Genomic DNA, 19,326 nt, shown 5'->3' on the forward strand with positions numbered 1-19,326 from the left:
GCCTAGGTTTTGGTGGGAATGCACAGTCAGGCTGCAAGGCCAGACCCTGAGCAAGGAGCAAGGCCAGAAAGGGAAGAGCAAGGAGGAAGGTGTCATCTCAGGGCTGGGGCAGTGGCACGTGGATTGTCTTCCTTCTACTCTTAGGTTTTTTCTGCCGCTGCTGCTTAGTCACTCAGTCGTGTCAGGCTCTGTGCGACCCCATGGACTGTAGCCCTCCAGGCTCCTCTGTCCATGGGATTCTGCACGCAAGAATACTGGAGGGGGTTGCCATTTCCTTCTCCCGGGAATCTTCCCGACCCAGGGACTGAACCTGGGTCTCCCACACTGCAGGCAGATTCTTTGCCACTTGAGCCCCTTAGGTATTTTTCTAGTCCCCAATAACTTCATTTTGTTATTGAATGTTGCTGTTGTTTTAGTCGCTCAGTTATGTCCGACTCTTTCATGACTCCATGGACTATAGCCCTCCTGGCTCCTCTGTCCATGGAATTTCCCAAGCAAGAATACCAGGAGTGGGTTGTCATTTCCTCTTCCAGGGGATCTTCCTGACCCAGGGATCAAACCTGTATTGGTAGGAAGATTCTTAACCGCTAAGCCCCCAGGGAAGCTAACATTCTCTTTATCAAAGGAAAGGCATTCTATCCTAGAGAATCATGAAGAATTTCAAGAAGACATCCTATTGTGACACAGTTATCTGTGAACTAATAAGATTAAAAAGGACTTGATTAGGGTTTGCAGGACCCCAGGAATGAACTATCCCCTGGGGCCAGCTCATGCCCCCCAGATGACAGGCTGGTACACGGCCAGTACTTCTGTGACATTCAGGGGTAGTGGGGGGAGGAAATGATAAACCCCAGCGTGAGCTCCTCATGCCTGACTGAACCCTGTCTCCATCCAAGGATCTCAGGGGAACCTGGGAAGTCACACCCGGCTCTGGGAGCACGCTGTGTTATCACCTGCTTTGGGAAACCATCTCTGGAGGTTTCCATGTCCTTGGCCTTAAAGGAACTTTACATCTTTAGCTGTAGCAGTCGGTAGGCAAGATGCAGTGTACCGTTCCATTTAACACCAACAATATGAGGGCCAGATTGCTTAGGTTCATATCCAGCTCATCACTTACTAGCTGGGTGTCCTTGAGCAGGTTACTTATCTATTCTTTGCCTCTGTGTGCTCATCTATAAAGTGGAGATAAGTGTCTTCTTCATAGGGTTACTGTGAAGGGTAAGGGGGTTAACGTACAGAAAGTGCTTGGAACATCATGGGACACTCAGCTAGTGCTCGGTAAGTGACAGCTATTTTTACTGGCATTTTCTCACTAGTCGTTCATTACATTTTGTGTCAGCTGTACAAAAACAACCTCTATATTTCTATGACTACTCCAAAGAAACAAACAGCTCAGCCTCTCGGGGTCAGGGGATGGCAGAGGAGAGAAAGAAGTAATGAGATGAGCAAGGAACATTTAGCTGGGTCTCTTGTTAAGTGTTACATACACACCATTTCATCCAGAGGTAGGGACACCAAGTAAAGTGCAAGACACCCAGTACAATTTGAACTCTGGATGAGTAACAAGTTTTGAGCGTACGTATGTCCCAAATGCTTCCCTCGTGGCTCAGTGGTAAAGAACCTGCCCGCCGATGCAAGACACGCAGGTTTGATCCCTGGGTCAAGAAGATCCCTTGGAGAAGGAAATGGCAACCCACCCCAGTTCTCTTGCTTGAGAAATCCCATGGACAGAGGAACCTGGTGGGCTACACACAGTCCATGGGGTCACAGTTGGACACAACTGAGCACATATGCGCATGTCCCAGATATTGCATAGGATATACTTCTGCTAAGACAAGTATTTGTTGTTTTAACTAAACTTCAAATTTAACTGGGCATCCTGTGTTTTTATTTGCCAAAAAATTGGGCAACCCTACTGGTGGGGTTGATAAGATTGTTTCCATTTTATATGAGAGGAAAAGGAAGCTCAAAGAGGTGAAGTCAATCACCCGAGGTGACTGTCCCAGCAAGCGTTCAAAGGCTCTGTCCCCTGCCCTCTGGCTGCTCTGCGCTCAGAAGGGCTCAGGAATCAGAGATACAGCCCTCCATCACCTGCCAGCGGCATCCAGAACCTGCTCCTCAGCCCCCAGGCAGGAGCCTGAATGCAGGAAGAGACATATTTTTATTTTTTTCCAGAGAGAGGGGTCTACTGCTCCCCAAAACCAGTGCACTGGGGGGCCTTCCTGCAGGGGAGGGAGCTCGGGAGGCAGTCCCTGTGGGGGCTGTGGTCAGCCAGGGCGGCACCCGCAGCTCTTCCGGGAGCTGCCCCTGGCTGGGGCTGAAATCTGGAGGCAAAAGAGCCCAGGAGAAAACTCAGGAAGCACCAAAGGAAACTTCTCCGGAAGTCCTGAAATATTTCAACAGCCAGGAGAGAAAAGCTTAAAGTGAAAGCAGCTATGGGCTGGCCTCTCAGAGCCCAGGGCATGACCACAGCGTCTGGGAAGTCCCGGCCCAGGTCACACGGCCCCCTTCCCAGAGCCGCCACAGATGGTCTGGCCTCGTGGGCTCCGCAGAATGGCCCACCTGCTCCACTCTGCTCTCCCAGACCAGACTGGGGCTCCACTTCAGTCATTCTCAGCTCTATTTTTAGCGGAAGGTGACAAGACACAACAAATGTTCAAAGCAGGACAATGAAATCACCTGATTCCTCTGTAGGGTCAGGGACCTTGGCCAACCTTTGCTGGGAGCAGGGACAAGAAGGGTTCTAAGAACCTCCAGGGGGCTTCTCTTAGAGCTAGGGGTCTAGAGCCCACTCCCCAGTCTGTAACTTCCCAGGAAGGTGACCTTCAGCTTCATCCTCACCTGGCTGAGAAAGGCCAAAGCGCATGCCTCCAGGCAAAGTAACAGCCTGTGCAAAAAGCAGGCAGCTCTGACTGGGGATGGTGGTGTGTCTAGGGAGCTGTGAAGAATTCAGTGGGGCTGCAGGGTGGGGAGTGTGATAAAGAGAGCAGGAGGTGAGGCTAGAGATGGCTGGAGACAGTGTCTGAAAAGGCTCCCACCATGCGTGCTAAGGAGTTTAGATTTTACCCTCTAGGGAGAAGGGAGGCGGGAAGATGGTAGACTAGTGAGTGATGGAATCAGATCCTCCAGGAGGGCTTGAGGAGTCCAGGGCCTTCCTACTGAATGGGCATCACCTGGGGGCTTGTTAGAAATGCCAAACAGGAGGCCCTATCCAAACCTGCTGTACCAGGATCTGCATCCTTACAAGATGCCCCCAGCTGATTAGTGGGTCAAGGTGAGGTCAACCTGATTAGTGGGTCAACCTGAATTATGGCTGGGGCAGAGACAGGGTCGATGGTTTGACCTCTCCAATAGCCTTTTCTTTCTGTTTTTTTAAAAGAGACATTTTATTTTACTTTAATTTTGGCTGTCTGGGCTCTTCATTTCAGTGCATGGTCTTTCTCTACTGCAGCACACAAACTTAGTTGCTCCAACCATGTGGGATCCCATGTGGGGTCTTAGTTCCCTGACCAGGGATGGAACCCACACCCCCTGTATTGCAAGGTGAATTCTTAACCACTGGACCACCAGGGAGGTCCCTCCAATAGCCTCTTCTAACTCCCCATCTGTCTTCCCCCTGCTCAGCTCCACTGCCTCCTTGCATCCTCCCTGCCCCGTGATTCTCTTAGGTGGCCCCTATATTAAAACAACACATCCTTCTCCTAGAGCATCTCCCCCTACAGCGTCCTTCTCTTCATACCCCCTCACCCCCTATAATGCATTTCCAAGCTCTCAAGTGCTCAGGGCACTGCTGAGTGTTGAAAAGGGAGGTGCATGCAGTGGTTAAGAGTCAGTCCCCAAATCAGACTGGGTGTGCAGAGGAGCTGTGCAAACACACAGATGCCAGCGGCCAAGCCCAGGTTCTCAGGCTGAGGGCCCTGGCATTTGAGAATCTCTGGTGAGGAGCATAAGCCAGGGCATCACACAGACCTGGGTTTAGAGCCCAGCTCAGCTCTTCCTAGGCCAGGTGACCTTAGGAAAACTGTTTACCCTCTCCAGAATCTTGGGGGAAAAAATGGATAAAAATAGTTGAGAACTCTGCAGGGGGGTTGAAGATTAAATGGGACATTGTTTGTCAAGTGCTTAAGGCCACTGTCTGACACCCTATAAATGGCAGCCTTTGTTATTCTTCTTGCCTCTAAGGAGTTTACAGTCTGGCAGAGAAGGAATGACAACAGGCACAAAGCCTACATTGGTAAACACTACGAAACAATAGATAAAAGGGCTCAGTGACTTGGCCTGAGCAAGGAGTGTTCAGGTTCTGAGCTGGGATGCTCACTGAGGCCAGTGCATAATCAGGCAGAGGGGCTTCCTGGAGGTGGTGGTAACCAGGGCTGAGGCTTAAGCACAGAGGTTGGCTGTGGAATGGTGAGGGGTCTTAGTGGCTAGAGCAGGGGGCGCGTGCTGGGATGCTGGCAAATCTGAATGGATAGTGCGAGGTGTCCCGCAGCATGGGGAATATCTTGAAGGCATTTGGATTGGATGGGGAAGAAAATGCCCCACTGAGGAATGCTGGGCAGAGAAGAGGTAGATGGAAGCAGGTTGAGTGTGGGTGGGCACATGTGTGCGTGCTAAGTTGCTTCAGTCATGTCTGACTTTTTGCAACCCAATGGACGGTAGCATGCTGGGCTCCTCTGTCCATGGGATTCTCCAGGCAAGAATACTGGAGTAGGTTGTCATGGCCTTCTCCAGGGAATCTTCCCAACCCAGGGATTGAACCAGCATCTCTTATGTCTCCTGCAATGGCAGGCACCACCTGGGAAGCCCCCAGCTTGAGTGTAGTACCAGCCAACTGGATAGAGAGTGGCGTCTCAGGGTCAGGGAGGGAGTTTCCTCGGGTGTCTGCAGCAAGGGCCTGGCTGTGATGGCAGCTGACCAGCCGTCATGGGTCCTCAGGCAAGAAACAGCTCCTCATCAGATTTGCATCCCGTCCATCCTTTCCAGAGAGTGAAGACAGGACCCAAAGTTCCAGCGGTCCAGTGGTTAAGAGTCCACCTGGTAATGCAGAGGTCACTGGCTTGATCCCTGGTCCAGGAAGATCCCACGTGCTATGGGGTCACTAAGCCTGTGCATCACAACTACTGAGACCACACCCTAGAGTCCGTGCTCCACAACAAGAGAAACCACTGCCATGAGAAGCCTACACACCTCAACTAGAGGGTAGCCCCTGCTCCTGGCAACTAGAGAGAGCCTGCACGCAGCAACCAAGACCAGTGCAGCCAACAGTAACTTAATTAAAAAAAAAAAAAAGCCCCTGCTTTGGGTCTCTAAAAGTTCTGCACCCAAAAGTGGCACAAGATGCCCACTGACTCATCCAAGTCAGGAGCTGCCACAGAGTCTGCAAAACGTCTGCAGACCAAATGCAAAGGAAAACACAGCCCTTCCATAGAGCTGGGTGGCACACCAGCTGGTTGCTCATTAACCCTCTCAATGATGCACTAGAAAATTAACAACTGAGGTTTTCTGCTCCATTAAAACCAAAGTTTGCTCTGGGCAAGGGGTGTTGGGGGGTGGGGACAGGGAAGGTTTTGTCTAGACAGAAGAACTCATGAAGGCCAGCTGCCTGGGCTTCTGTCACCCAGGAAGAGGGTAGGCAGAGGGGACTTAGGGTGTTCCCCATGGCAGGTGTCCCCGCTGCCCTGGCAAAGTCCCCAGCAGAGGCCAGTCACAATGGCCACTCCCTCTTCTCCGCCTTAAAATAAGAGTAACAGCCTTTCACAGGTTTATTGTGAGAATGAAATGAGATTGTGAATGTGGGAGCACCAGCTCAGGTATTGTACTCACCAGATGACCCATCAATGGCTTCATCATTTTGATTGGGAAACAGAGGGTCTGACTTGGATCAGGGTCCGCAAGGCAGTCCCCTAGAAGAGGGTATAAAGAACCCTGGGGCCCTGCTATCCAAATTGTGGTCCCTAGATGGAGGAGCCTGGTAGGCTGCAGTCCATGGGGTCACTGAGGGTCGGACACAACTGAGCAACTTCACTTTCACTTCTCACTTTCATGCATTGGAGAAGGAAATGGCAACCCACTCCAGTGTTCTTGCCTGGAGAGTCCCAGGGACGGGGGAGCCTGGTGGGCTGCCATCTGTGGGGTCGCACAGAGTTGGACACGACTGAAGCGACTTAGCAGCAGCAGCAGCAGCACTGGCATCACCTGGGAACTTGCTAGAATACAGAAGCTCAGGCCTCAGCCCAGTCCTACTGAGTAAGAATCTGCATCTTAACAAGAGCCTCAGGCCATTATTCCTGGTGGCTCAGATGGTAAGGAATCCGCCTACAACGTGGGAGAACTGGGTTCGATCCCTGGGTTGGGAAGATGCCCTGGAGAGGGTATGACAACCCACTCGTATTCTTGCCTGGAAAATCCCCATGGACAGAGGAGCCTGGTGAGCTACAATCCATGGGGTCACAAAGAGCTGGACACTGAGCCACTAAGCACACACAGGCTATTAAGATGCACACCAGGGACTTTCCTTGGCGCTCCAGTGTTAAGAGTCCGCCTTTCAATGCAGAGGGTGCAGGTTCAATCCCTGGTCGGGGACCTAAGATCCCACATGCTTCGTGGCCAAAAAAACCAAAACAGAAACAATGCAGTAACAAATTCAATAAAGACCAAAAAAAAAAAAAAAGAAAGTCCATATAAAAAAATAATCTTTAAAAAAATGCACAATAGAGTTTGAGAATCTGCTCTAGTATATTTGTTCCTAGGAAAAACCAGTTTCTCCCCTCCCCTCTCCCAGCTCAGGAAATATGGGGCCCAGGATGCCAGGTGGATAGAGGCAGAGGATGCGGATGCCACAGCCCTCTAATTAGCACCTGCTTGCTTGCCATGCTGCACTGAAGCACACCAGAGCACATGTTGAGAAAATTACTCCCTTCCTGATTTCTTTCAATCTTTCCTGCTACTGTTTGGTACCAGTATGTCTTTAATATCTATCTTCTGTGTCCTTCCGTTTAAACAGAGACGCAGGAGGCTCAGACCTAGAGCCTTCCAAGGGCAACAGTGTATAACTAGAACTAATAACACTGTTGAGTATTATTTATTTGCAAGGAAACTATTGCAAGAGATAGATTTTTTTCTTTCTAGGTAAATGATATTTAAAATAATGAATCAAGTGGAAAGAAAAACAGTTCAGTCCATAATGACAGAAGTGTGTGAATCTGGCAAAAATCACAACAGTGGTATATACATTATTCCTTACAGTGCATCTCGTCCACTTATTTTTTTCATACTGCAGGTCATGAAATCAATATCGTAGGTCATGACCAACACTTCTCGGGTTTGTTTTTAATGCAGTGGGCTGGAACAGACTAGAAGGGCACAAAATGATGAGTACATTGCAAATGTGATGAAACAGTAAGTACTATCCCATAAACTTTTGTTCAGTTTCTGTGCGCCCTGGCTCACAATGTATAATGTCTGTATTCTGTACGAGCAGTAGTCCAAAGAGTTAGTGAGTCACTCATCTAGTCCAGGGCTTCCGTGATAGCTCAGTTGGTGAAGAATCTGCCTACAATGCAGGAGACCCTGAGTTGATCCCTGGGTCGGGAGAACCCCTGGAGAAGGGATAGGCTACCCACTCCAGTATCCTGGCCTGGAGAATTCCATGGACTGTATTGTCCATGGGTCGAAAAGAGCTGGACAAGACTGAGCAACTTTCACACACACACACACACACACATCTACCCCAATCTCCCTTTGGTAGGGGTCCCTGGCCTCTGCTAACTTACCCACTGCAGTATCCTGGCCTGGAGAATTCCATGGACTGTATTGTCCATGGGGTCGAAAAGAGTTGGACAAGACTGAGCTACTTTCACACACACACACACACACACACACACATCTACCCCAATCTCCCTTTGGTAGGGGCCCCTGGCCTCTGCTAATTTAATTCCAATGGTGGGGTAGGGAAGAGGGGGAAGGGGGGAGAAGTGGGGGAGGAGGGGAGTGGGGGAGGCGGGAAGTTGACTCCTTTGGCCAGGCCACCCATGAGCAGATCTCCAGGTCCCATCACAGCTCTCTGGCTCCTCTCTCACGACAGAACTGATAACAACAGCCCCTCCCACGAGCTATTAAATGGATGCTTCCCGGTCCTGCTGAGGTGAGGAAAGGCTCAAGCATCAACCCAGAACGAAGAGTGGAGACGCTCGAGTGTGAAACGTGCCATTTTTGGAGGGACAGGATCCCCTCTCCAGGCCCTCTCAACCCTCCCCGGCTTGGGCAGCCCTGTTTCATTGGCCTTCCCCGAAAGGTGCCTTTTCCCTTGACAAGCAGCGAAGGAGAGGGGGAAGGAGGCTGGGGGCGGGGCCGGAAGAACGGGAGAAAGCTCTGGGTGGGGGAGGGGACAGAGGTCACCACCGGGTGGCACTTGAAGGATGCACTTGTCAAGGTGGAGCCTCTGGTCTGCTTGCATCCCGGACTCACGCGGAGGGCAGGAGCACACCAGGGCAGCAGGAGGAAGAAAGCTGGGGCAAGTTCAAGGTGGTGGAAGGAAGGAGTCAGGAACGCCTAAGACCGTGGGACAGCTGAAATTTCACATTAGCCTCTCTACAAACAGAAGAGCCAGTGAGGGGGGTGGTTTATGGGTCCCTACACCCTACCAAGAAGGAGTTCCTAAAAACGACTGCAGACTAAGAAGGAAGGAAGCTCACTGACATTTTGAGCAGCCAAGGGAAAGGAAGAGAATGGAGGCGACCCTCCCCTCCCTTCATCTGCACTTTTATCCTCCTGCTTGGGTGGTCAGCTCAGGACAGGCTTTTACCCCCTTTATCATCACCCCTGAAACTCTCCACATACCAACCCTCTGCAGCAAGCCCTCAGATCATGTCCTAGCCTTTCTGGCTCCACCCAAAGAGGGGCCTGCTACAGTGGAAGACCCCAGATACCAGCCTCCACAGAGGCCTGAACTCTGGGCAGGGGACTCTGGGCCTGCGCTGGAGCCACCCCGTCATTAGCATGCTGTGCGTGGGTGAGTTCAAATGCAGAAGCTGGATCTGTGGCCCAACTGGCCCTGGGCCTCAGAAAAGGACCTTGGTGCATGGTGGCCTGATTTATGGCCGAGAGCTTGCTTTATTTCCCTTTGGAAACTGTGAAGGTGAATTTAAAAAGGCCTGAGATCAGAGCCAATGCGCCAGGGCTCAGCCAAGTCCTCGCCTTCCCTAGTCCCCACCCACTTGTCCTTTGCCTTGCTCGGCTCTTGAAAATGGGCCTTAGCTGTTGCCGCCCCTGCCCCCCAGTCTATTTTCTCTCCTTCCTCTTTATTTATTTTGGGGTTAACACAGAGTACCTCTTGCCAGGAATCCAGGGACGAGGTAACTCTGGGATAGGGGCTCCAAGTACCCATGGGAGGGTTCCTTGGGATCCATTTTTAGGAAGAGGCAGCCCAGCCAGTGGGCACTTACAGGGCACCTGAAGGCTGAGAGCTGTCTGAATACCATGGGGGGACCAAGACCGTCTCCATAGCTGTCCTTCTAGTTAGAGAGATGAACAGATCAATCAATCTCCACAAAACACCAGCTGCCATGAAACCCAAGGGAGTCAGAGAAAGAGGGGTTAAGAGTCAGGCCAGGGGATTTCCCTGGTGGTCCAGTGGTTAAGGCTCCACGCTCCCAATGAAGGGGGCTCAGGTTTGATCTCACATGCCACTAGATCCCCATACCACAGCTAAGAGTTCACATGCTGCAACTAAAGATCCTGAGTGCCACAACAAGGATCAAAGACGCTGCATGCTTCAACTAAGATGCGGAAGCAGCCAAATAAATAAAAATGCTGCTGCTAAGTCGCTTCAGTCATGTCCGACTCTGTGCGACCCCATAGGCGGCAGCCCACCAGGCTCCCCCGTCCGTGGGTTTCTCCAGGCAAGAGTACTGGAGTGGGTTGCCATTTCCTTCTCCAAAATAAATATATATATATATATATATATATATATATATATAAATAAATGAGGCCAATCCTATGCTCAACTCCTGGCTTGCACTCTAGGACCTTGAATTAATTACTTAACTTCCCTGAGTCCCAGTTTCCTCCCTGTAGTGATAATTCCTTCTTACCTCATAAGGTAGGGACTGTTGAGGATTACTGGTAACACATGGGCAGTGCCCAGGGGCGTGCTGACACATAGTAGGTCCTCATGGGCGTTGGCTAAGATTGTTATTGCTGTTGGCAGTTGAATCGGCTATAGGTAGAGGTGTAGACATCTGCAACTCAACTACAGTTGAGAACTGACCTGGATCAAACCAGGAGACCTTCGGCAATAACTTAACCTCCCAAGGCCTCGGAGTCCTCATCCATAGGCCTGGGGGATGCTAAAAGGTGCCTTGGTGAGTTGTTAGGGTAATGTAAGGAAGTACCTAGCACAGGATCTGATATACAGTAGGACTAGTTAAACATTATGACTTCTTCCATTCTTCCCAAACCAAACAGAGAAACCTAATATCTATGAGCTTGGCTGGACTACTGGGCTTTCTTTTCCTTGGGCCCAGTGGTTGCAAGAGACCCATGGATGAGGTTTCCATGTGGCTTTGCAGAGCTCAGACATATGTCCCTAAGAGGTCCCACAGCACAACTCCAGAGGTGCCATCACATAGAGCACACAGTCACCCAGACCCCTGACCTCTCAGAAAGGGATTGTTCTCCTAAAGCTGTACCTTCAAAGGGAGACATTCACTCAAAACGACGGACTGTATGCCGGTTAGGCCCAGGGTAACTTGCAACTGAATAGGGTGACCACAAGTGAGGAAATCAATTGCTGCTGTGGGGAGTGGCTACCCCCAGCTCGGAAAATAACTAGGCTTAATTATACAACATCTTCGGTCTCCATGATCTTGATCCATTAAACCCTCACAGCTGGCCAGGAGGCAATGCCCAGGAGGAAGGGGTTAGCCCAGCACACTAATAGGATCAGCCCTTCAATCCCTTGAAGGTAATTATGGTCACATTCTTCACCAGCAGTCCTGAGTACACCCACAGCTCACGTTCGTGCTCAAGTTGCTTCGGTCGTGTCTGACTCTTTGTGATGGTCCATAGCGCACCAGGCTCCTCTGTGCAGGCAAGAATACTGAAGTGGGTTGCCATGCCCTCCTCCAGGGGATCTTCCCCACCCAGGGTGCCAAAAAGGTTGAGGATCACTGGTCTTGAGGAGCATGAAGACCTCAGAGGTGAGGGTGGAGGAAAGGGGGAAGGGCACGCGACCAATTAGGTCATCACGGAGCCCACCCTGTCTCCCAAAGACCATGCTGACCCTGTCAGTTTCTATGTGGCCAGTAAACCCATATTCGTTTTTCATCCAGCAGTGTGGTAGGGAAGAAACGGCAGGAAGAGAAGACAGGAATAAAGGGCAAGGGCAGAAAACCAAGAAGGGCCCAAATGAAGTCTGAGCCTGGGGGAAAAGATTTGGGGGCCCCATCTGCAGTGGGTCACGGGTCCAGCTGGCCCCATCTCAGCGGGCTCTGTGCCAGATGCCCTGGGCAAGGGGTAGGCTTGGGCCTCTATCCCCAACCCTCCTATCCAGGTGCATCCTATCATTTGCCTGGAGCCCTGACTTCTTTCTTCTCCCCCATTTACAGGATCAGGTTCTCCCCCAGCTGCGGGGACAAGCAGAATGCTCCCACTGCCCCCAGGCATATCCCTCCCACTGCTCCATCCGGCCATATCTTGCCCAAAGGAATGCAAGCAAGGGCGGACCAAGGCCACAAATCAAAAGAAAAATCAGCTGCTTCTATGCAGCCCCTGAGAGAAGTGAGCCTGCAGGCCTCTTCCCTGGTACTCAGTGGAAAGTGCCAAGACCCTGTAGGTAGAATGTGGTGGGTCCTCCAAGCCCCATGGATCACCTCAGCCTACCAGAGCCAGGGGCCTGGCCGAGGCAGCTGATGATGTGGAGATGACACGCGGTTGTCCCGAAGCTGCCTGTTACCCCAAAGGGCTCAAGCCGAGCCAAACAGCTGCAGCACCAATGCTGATGGCGAGGCTTCCAATCACGTAGTCACAAGCCCCAGCAATGCGTGGGACTCCCCTGGGGGTCTCCGACTCCACTACAAGCTACTACAATTACCAAATCCACACAGCCAGAAACTTGTGAATGGGCCAGCTAATGGGTTTCTGGGGTTTCGGATGGAGTAAGGAGTTAAAGGAGCCAAGAACCCAGAAGTCTTCTTTTCCCTCTCATACTCACTCGTGCAACCAAAACTTACTGTGGGCTTACTACGGCACAAGGCCTTGGGCCAGGCACCAGCGAAGAACCTGGTTCAACACTCTGCCCCTGCCCGTCCCCTTGCACCCTTCCCAGCCCCTTCCAAACTCCTCAGGCAGCCTTTCGTGGATCTGCTCAGTGACAAAAGCTGGGATGAGCTGGACAGCTGAGCAGTTCAATAGCACTCCTCCTCTTCAAAACATTCGAGAAATATTAACCAATTAATCTCCATTGCACCCACGTGAGACATCAGAGCTTCACTCTAAAGAGGAGTGTGCATAACAAAGGTGTCAGAATCGCCCCCGGACCCAGAGATCAACCCAAGTTTTCCCTCCTACCCACTCTCCTCCCATCTTCTACCCACCTAGCTGATTCTTCACAAATGTTCTTGTCACTCCTTCCTATCTCTAAAGAACAGTAACACCAGCAATCACAACAATGACGAAAAACTACATTTCTCTGAGTAGGAGACTTAATTCTTCTGCCAGGCCCACCTATGGGACTCCAGCAGTCATGTCAATTACGGGCTGGTGATGACAGATAGGAATAAATGACTGGGGCTTAGCCACGGGACAAGAAAGCATCCATTTGCAGGTGTTCACTGGCACACACTGGGTTAGTCTGATGGGGCCTGGGTAAGAGAGTTGCCCTGATCAAGCCCACACCAACTGTCAGGTCAGTGGCTTGGTCTTTGGTGCAGCTAACATAGGAACATGATGGGAAACTGAGACAGGTTCATGGTCATCTGGAGATGGGTTTGTATTCTCATAGCCTCAAATGGTTTCCTGGCCATTAGACAGGGCACCGAGTCTGTAAGGGGCATAAAAATATCACCAGAGACAGAAATTTCCCTTGGAAATGCTGTTTCAGGTAACAGAAGTGCGCTCCGAAAGGCAGGTTCTAATAACAGATGATCATGCTCTGCCTTCTATGACATCCCAATAATAGAGGCTTTTGCTTGGCTCCATAGAGTCAGCATGTTTAAGGCCAGAGTTAAATCTCCTGGGACAAAAAAGAGGCTAGAAGGGCAAAGGGATACCTTAAATGTACCTTAAATTAGTCCTCAGTTCTCTCTTAAAGAAATCCTGAACATATAGTGAAAGATTTTCATCTCCACTCAGAGGGACAAGAGAAAGTTTCAGAGCACCCCCCATTTTTATTATTCTATAGAACTTAATTTGATCCAACCTGATCCCATGGTACAGAAGGAAGCCAAGAGAAAGTGGTAAGTATTTAGTGGAAGGAGTGGTGAAAGAGAGAAGATAAAATGAAGAACACAGGCAGAGAACACATACAGAGAGAAAGACAACAGCTTCGTGCAGAGAGAAACACACCAGCTTCAGGGAAATAATCTAGGCGAGGCATTGAGAGGCACAGCTGATGCTATGACGTGAATGTAGGAAAATGAATGGTCCAGGGACAGGGAGTGGGGTGGCAGGAACCCTCATCCACCACGCTAGCTGACCACAGGCCAAGACCTTGCTCCAGTCTGTCCCAGATCCACACGGGCAGCTGGGAGCCAACCCATCTCTTTACGCCATCACTGCAGACCTTCAGGACTTCAACTATAGGGGAAAGAGGGAGTCTGCTGTCTACCCCTTATCAAGGGACCATCAACCTGCCATGGAAGTGTGTACAGATGCTAAAGCCAGAAAGAATGAGCTGACAATTCCAAAGGCAAGAAGTGTGTGAAGGGAGGGGCTGGCACCTTAGGCATAGAGAACCACCAACCTCAGTGAAATCAGACAGAGCCTCAAACACCCCTGCCTTGGCTTCAGGACCAGTCTCCAGTTCCTCCAAGAGACATAGAGTCAAGTGAGGCTCAGAATCACTGAGACCCCTTATCCTGCTGGACCATTTTGGGGACAACGCTGAGACAGAGGACCAGAGTGACAGATGTCCCCCATTCCAAGACTGTGAATAAGTTCAGACATATCTGGGTGACACTCAAGAGTCTTCCTCAACATCCTAGGGTAGGATCTGAATCCTAGCTTTGTCACTTATCAGTCATGTGACCTAGGGTAATGATTTGAGCCTAGCCAGCCGCTTTTCCCGTAAAAGAGAGATAAGACTACCCGTCTAGCAGAGTTGTGAGGTTTGCAGAGACTGGATGGAGAGCATCCAGCACAGTGCCTAGCACACGGCAGGTCCTTGGAGATGCTACTATCACTGCCACCAGGTCTTTCACATCCCTGAGAAGTATCCTGGGCACCCTGTGCCCTGTGTACACCCGCTTTATGATTCCTGATAGATTTGGCTTTTGTGGGGACTTGCCATCCCAAGACTGTGAGACCTGTATCCAAATGGCTTCCCGAGAGGCATGGGAATTTCCTCGGGGAGCCATAAAACCATGCCGCCAGGTAAATGACAGCTCGGGTATTTGTTTTAATTTAGGCTCTTGTCAAGAGGAAACTTCATGGCTAACAGCCCAAACATGACTGCACAGCACCTCCCCAGGAAACCTCATTCTACAGCTCTCCAATAAGCTGTTTGGAAGAAGGAGGAAAGGACTCCTCACACTGCTGCCAAGCCAGTGCCCCCCACCTTCCCTCTATCCAGGCTGCCCCAGGAGCCCAGAGGCCAAGGCAGCAGCAGAAGGGTAGACAGCTCAGATGCCAGACTGCCTGAGTCAGGGCTGATTAACAGGCACCCCCCATAAAGAAGCCCTCAGTCAAATTCCCTTTTCCAATTGCACCTTCCTCTAGTTGGACATTTTCAAAGCAATTTTGCTGCTTTGCTCCAGGTTGTTTATGTGCTGGGGGTGGGGGGGTGGAGAGACAGGTGTTGGGGTAGAGTGGAGGATGTCAGGGAAACTTGGAATTGATCAGATGATCAGGCAGGGGAGGCTTCTTTAAGGCAATGAAGAGAAAGCCAGAGACAGCTTTTCATAGGATTCTATGCCTTGGGAAATAGGGAAAGAAGGACTGGGTTTTGCAAAGAGCCAGAAATATTCAGGAACATAAGCTGCATGTGAATATGAGGCATTGTTATGATTGTTTTTTGCAAGCGCACAGTGAAGAGGAGGTCACTAATCCTCCCTTTGGGGTCAGGAGCTGATCTGCAGCCGGGCTCTGAGCAGATGTGTGCCCCCATTCAGGCAAACACATGCGTGCACACACGCCACACAGCAGCCGTGGACCCTGACCTTCACCCAATGGTGCTGGCCTCTGCAGGGGAAGGAGCAGATGGAGTGGCTGGGCTTGGCGCAGGACTGACACCCAGGGGATCCAGCTTTGCTCTTTTGATGTTGAAAAACCAAAGCAGAATGAACCATCACAAGGAGAGCTGCTGGGGGGAGGAAAGGAAGGGAAAACAGATTGGGAGGGGGGAGGGAAAAGGATGGAGGGGGAGGAGGAGAAGATGGGGGAGAAAAAGCTATGGGGAATGATGGGGACCCAAGGGGATACAGAGGTCAGAGGCTGGGTAATGAGTACTGAGAAGCCTCCAGGGCAAGAATTTGGGGTTCAAGGCATCAACTTGTCCACTCTCCCCACCATTCAAACCAGGTTAACCCTGACATGTAGCCTTGTTCCATGGCATCTAGAGTCCAGAAGGGGGAACCTGGTTCCACCTGCCTCCCCCATGGGACCCTAGGCTGGGAGACCCAGCAAGAGAAAGTGGGCCAGTTCCACTGAAGCAACCAGGGAGGGCAAAATCCACTTATTACCTTCTTCAGGAGCCAGTAGAACCCTCTCTTCCTATACCACTGAAAGCTTGGGGACGATGTCTCAAGGGAGGGGTGGGCAAAATGCAGTGCTTTAGCCATCTAAGCAAGAGTGAGGGTGGGGTGGGGGGAAAGGGGTGAGGGGAAGGGGGCGCTCAAGGCTGGGCGTAAGCCCCCAGAAGGTAGGCGTGATCACTTACACATCCCCAGAACCAGAGCAAGAGCAATCACATGATAGAGACAGATTTGGGAACAAGGCGGGTGGAGACGCGGAGAAGGGTTTTTGTTTTTGTTTTTTTTTCTTTTTTAGGGGGTGGGGTAGGGGAGGAAGGAGGGTGATGGTGGGGATGATGATGAGCCTGGCAGGAAAGACTGCTGAGCTGGGGGTTTTCAGGTCCTTCATCCAAACGGCCCCCACGGAGATCGACATCTAGTCTCCCTTACCATACGACCCCACCCCCACCCCGAAACACCCTGGCCTGAGGGTGTCCCTGAGATGGCAAGTCCAGGCGCCAAGGACTTCACCAAAATGGCCTTTCTGCTTCGGCGTGCACAGAAGGAGCAGCCAGTCGGGGAGCGGGGGTCAACACACTACGGGGCTCTTCCCCTCCGCTCCAGGGTTGGGGAGAGCTCGGTTACACAACAGGTGGGAGAGGGGTAACACAGTTCTCCTGGCCCCGTCGATCCACTGCGCCCCCTTCACCCCCGCTCCCGCTGGAAGTCCACTCTGGGGACGCCATCCGCGACTGATCGCGGGGCGCCAAGCCGCTCCTCCCGCCTCCCGGCCCGCCAGGCACCTGGGCGGCCGTGCCCGCAGCTCCCAGCCCGCTCCAGCCAAGCCGGGCAACGCGAACCCCGGGGGCCGTCGGGGCTCCACGCGGGGCTCCGGGACGCGTTCCCGCCCGGCCTCCCCGGCCCGCGCGCACACACGTACTGCTGTAGAGGGTGTCGATCCAGGAGAGGCGCGGCAGGCCCCGATGGCTCAGCGGCTCCATGCCCGCGGCTCCGCGTGGCTGCGGCGGCGAAGGCTCCGTCAGATCGGAAACCCGACCCTCATCGCACAACAAAGGAGGGAGGGCACGGGCGGTGGGCCCCGCAGGCCGAAGTTGCCGAGCGCTGGGTGGAGGCGAGGGGGAGGCAGGGAAACAGGTAGCAGGGAGGAGCGATCGGAGCCGCCCGGGAGGAGGGGGAGGGCGGGCGAGGGCCGGCGAGCGCCCCCGGGAGCCCTTCCGGCCCCTGCGGCCGCCGCGAGCCCCGCTGCGGATCCCGGAGCTGCGGCCCCGCAGCCCGCCCGCCAACTAGCAACTTCCCCTGGGCTGCGCGGAGCCCAGGGGCGGAGGGCGGGGGGCGGGGGCCGCGACCAATCGGCGCGAGGCTCCCGCGCCCCCTCCCCCGCCGCGGCACGCCTCCAGACCCCCGGCGGAGGTGCGGGGAGCAGCCGGTGTCCCCCACCCGGAGAGGGACTCCAGCGGGTGACCGAGGAGGGGGTCTGCGGGGGTCTCCGGGGGGCGACGCAGACCCAGACTCCTCTTCTTTCCCCTCGCTGGGCTTGGCCAAATTCTGGCAACCCGCAGACTAGGTGTCTTGGGGAGACCTATGGGCCCGCAGGGGTGACATCACCTGCCACCCCAGGATCTCTAAGCGCAGTTTCAGGGGCCAGTGCGGCTGCCAGGCCCCTCCCCTCGGCAAGCCCGGGGAGCGGCGCGGACGGGGTTAACGTCCAGCCCGCCCGCGGGAAGCGCTGGCTGCCCAAGGACTCTTTCCTTCCAAACCTTAACATTGCCTCGTCTATTTAGACACTCTTGACCTAAAAGCCAGGCTGCTCCCTGCCCTTCACACCAGGGAGACGGCGAGCAGAGGAAGGCAGGAGGCCGAGGGGGTCGTCGAGGGGCGTGGAGGACAAACAGGGTTTAGAGGAGAGACCCCAGGGTCTCCGCTGGGTCCCCCGACACCAACGGTGTCTAATCACAAGTTGAGGGAAGTCTGGGCTCAAAATGCCTCTGAGAAGAGACCTTTAGAAACAAAATTCCTTCTAAGACCACCCCTCCCACCCACCCCCCACCCCCAAAAACAGGCAATGAAGAACCTGGAGTCGGGGAGTTTTATACCTTCCTCTGGGTGCTGGTTCTAAGAGACCCAAGGCAACTCAGCTGCAGGCCTCCTTGGACCAAAGGACCCTGAAGAAGGGACTGGAGGGGCCGGAGGGTCAGGCTAGGGTGGTCCAGGGCAGGGGGGCCCGAAGCTTGTTTCCTGAACCCCAGGGAAGGGAGGCAGTGGGCCCACAAGGGAACCCCCGCCCTGGGCCACTTACTCTGCTTTCACCTCAGAGAGTGAGGTTTCTGCTGATGCAGCAAACCCTTCCACCCCTCATCCCCAAGCTGCGTTAACGGCAGTGACTGTAGGGGACCCAGTTCAATGGACAGGCCCACAAGATGAAGCTCACCTGTGGCTTTACATGGGGGTGTGTTGTCAGCATCCCAGAGCATTTGGGGTGGGGGGGGGGGGGGAGTGCTGTTCTCATCATTCCAAACAACCACAGATCTAATTCTTTTTTTTTAAAAAAAAATGAAAAGCAGTATCATTGACATGCAGTACGGCATTAGTTTCGGATCTTGTTCTTAAAAGGAGAAGCAGACCCTTTTGCATGATGCTGAAAGGAAGCCTGAATCCAGCCCCTGCAGCAGCTTAGGAAGCACCTCCAGAGCTGCCCCAGGGGAGGTGGGGGCCATTGGGCTCACAGAGGTGGGGTGAGCCCCTGGGGAAGATGCAAGGGAAGATGCTTTGTGGGTGCAAAGCATCCACAGGTGGCTACAGTGGGTGTTTTTCAACCTGGAGGTCACACTGGCCCCTCCCTGCATCCACTGGGCTCTCCCCCACCCCAGGTCTCCTGGCTCCGGCTGTGACTTTGGCTCTTGTGGGTCTCCCTGCTCAGCTGTCACCCTCCCACCATCTCTGACTTGCACACAAGACTGGGAGGTCCAAGCAAGCAGGCACCTGGAGCTTGGCAGAGAGGGGGGCGTGCATCTCCAATGAGATGCTCCAGAAATAGAGCTGGGATGGGAGAGGAAGCAAACGGGCTCCTGGAGGAACCAGAGGGAGGACGATGAGACGGAGGAGCAGAGAGGGGCCCAAGGCCTCTCTTCTTCCCACACGGAAGGCACAGAACCCAGAAGAAAGGTGCAAGCAGGATACCAGCCCGGGTAAGCAGCAATACTGCCCCCTCCCCAACATCTCCACCACCTCCCACCCCCCTGCACCCTCTGCCCCTCCCCAAGGCAGCCTGGGCCTTCTCTGAACACTGCCTGATGGCGACATCTGGGCACTGACTGTGAGGAGGCCATGGATGTATGTTTCTGCGTGAGTCACATACATTTGCATACATTTTACATTTTTATCTACAAAGGCTTAAACAAGCTATTTTCAGCATTTTTTT

The 19,326-nt window shown here is 52.9% G+C and overlaps 1 protein-coding gene across 6 annotated transcripts in view; it reads right to left on the bottom strand.

Annotated features, from left to right (window-relative positions):
• The window catches only part of ABR (ABR activator of RhoGEF and GTPase), a 188,327-nt gene that overhangs the window by 126,912 nt on the left and 42,089 nt on the right, over window positions 1–19,326 (bottom strand). The window contains exon 1 of one of the 6 annotated variants that reach the window (XM_055577020.1): window positions 16,828–17,038. The exons of the other annotated variants lie outside the window; for them this stretch is intronic. Within the exon in view, the coding sequence (XP_055432995.1) occupies window positions 16,828–16,888 (61 nt within the window). The 5' untranslated portion in view covers window positions 16,889–17,038. Of the gene's footprint in view, window positions 1–16,827; window positions 17,039–19,326 lie in introns of those variants that run through there. 6 annotated transcript variants of the gene reach the window in all.

The sequence above is a fragment of the Bubalus kerabau genome, chromosome 4 (assembly GCF_029407905.1).
Source record: "Bubalus kerabau isolate K-KA32 ecotype Philippines breed swamp buffalo chromosome 4, PCC_UOA_SB_1v2, whole genome shotgun sequence".
NCBI lineage: Eukaryota > Metazoa > Chordata > Mammalia > Artiodactyla > Bovidae > Bubalus > Bubalus kerabau.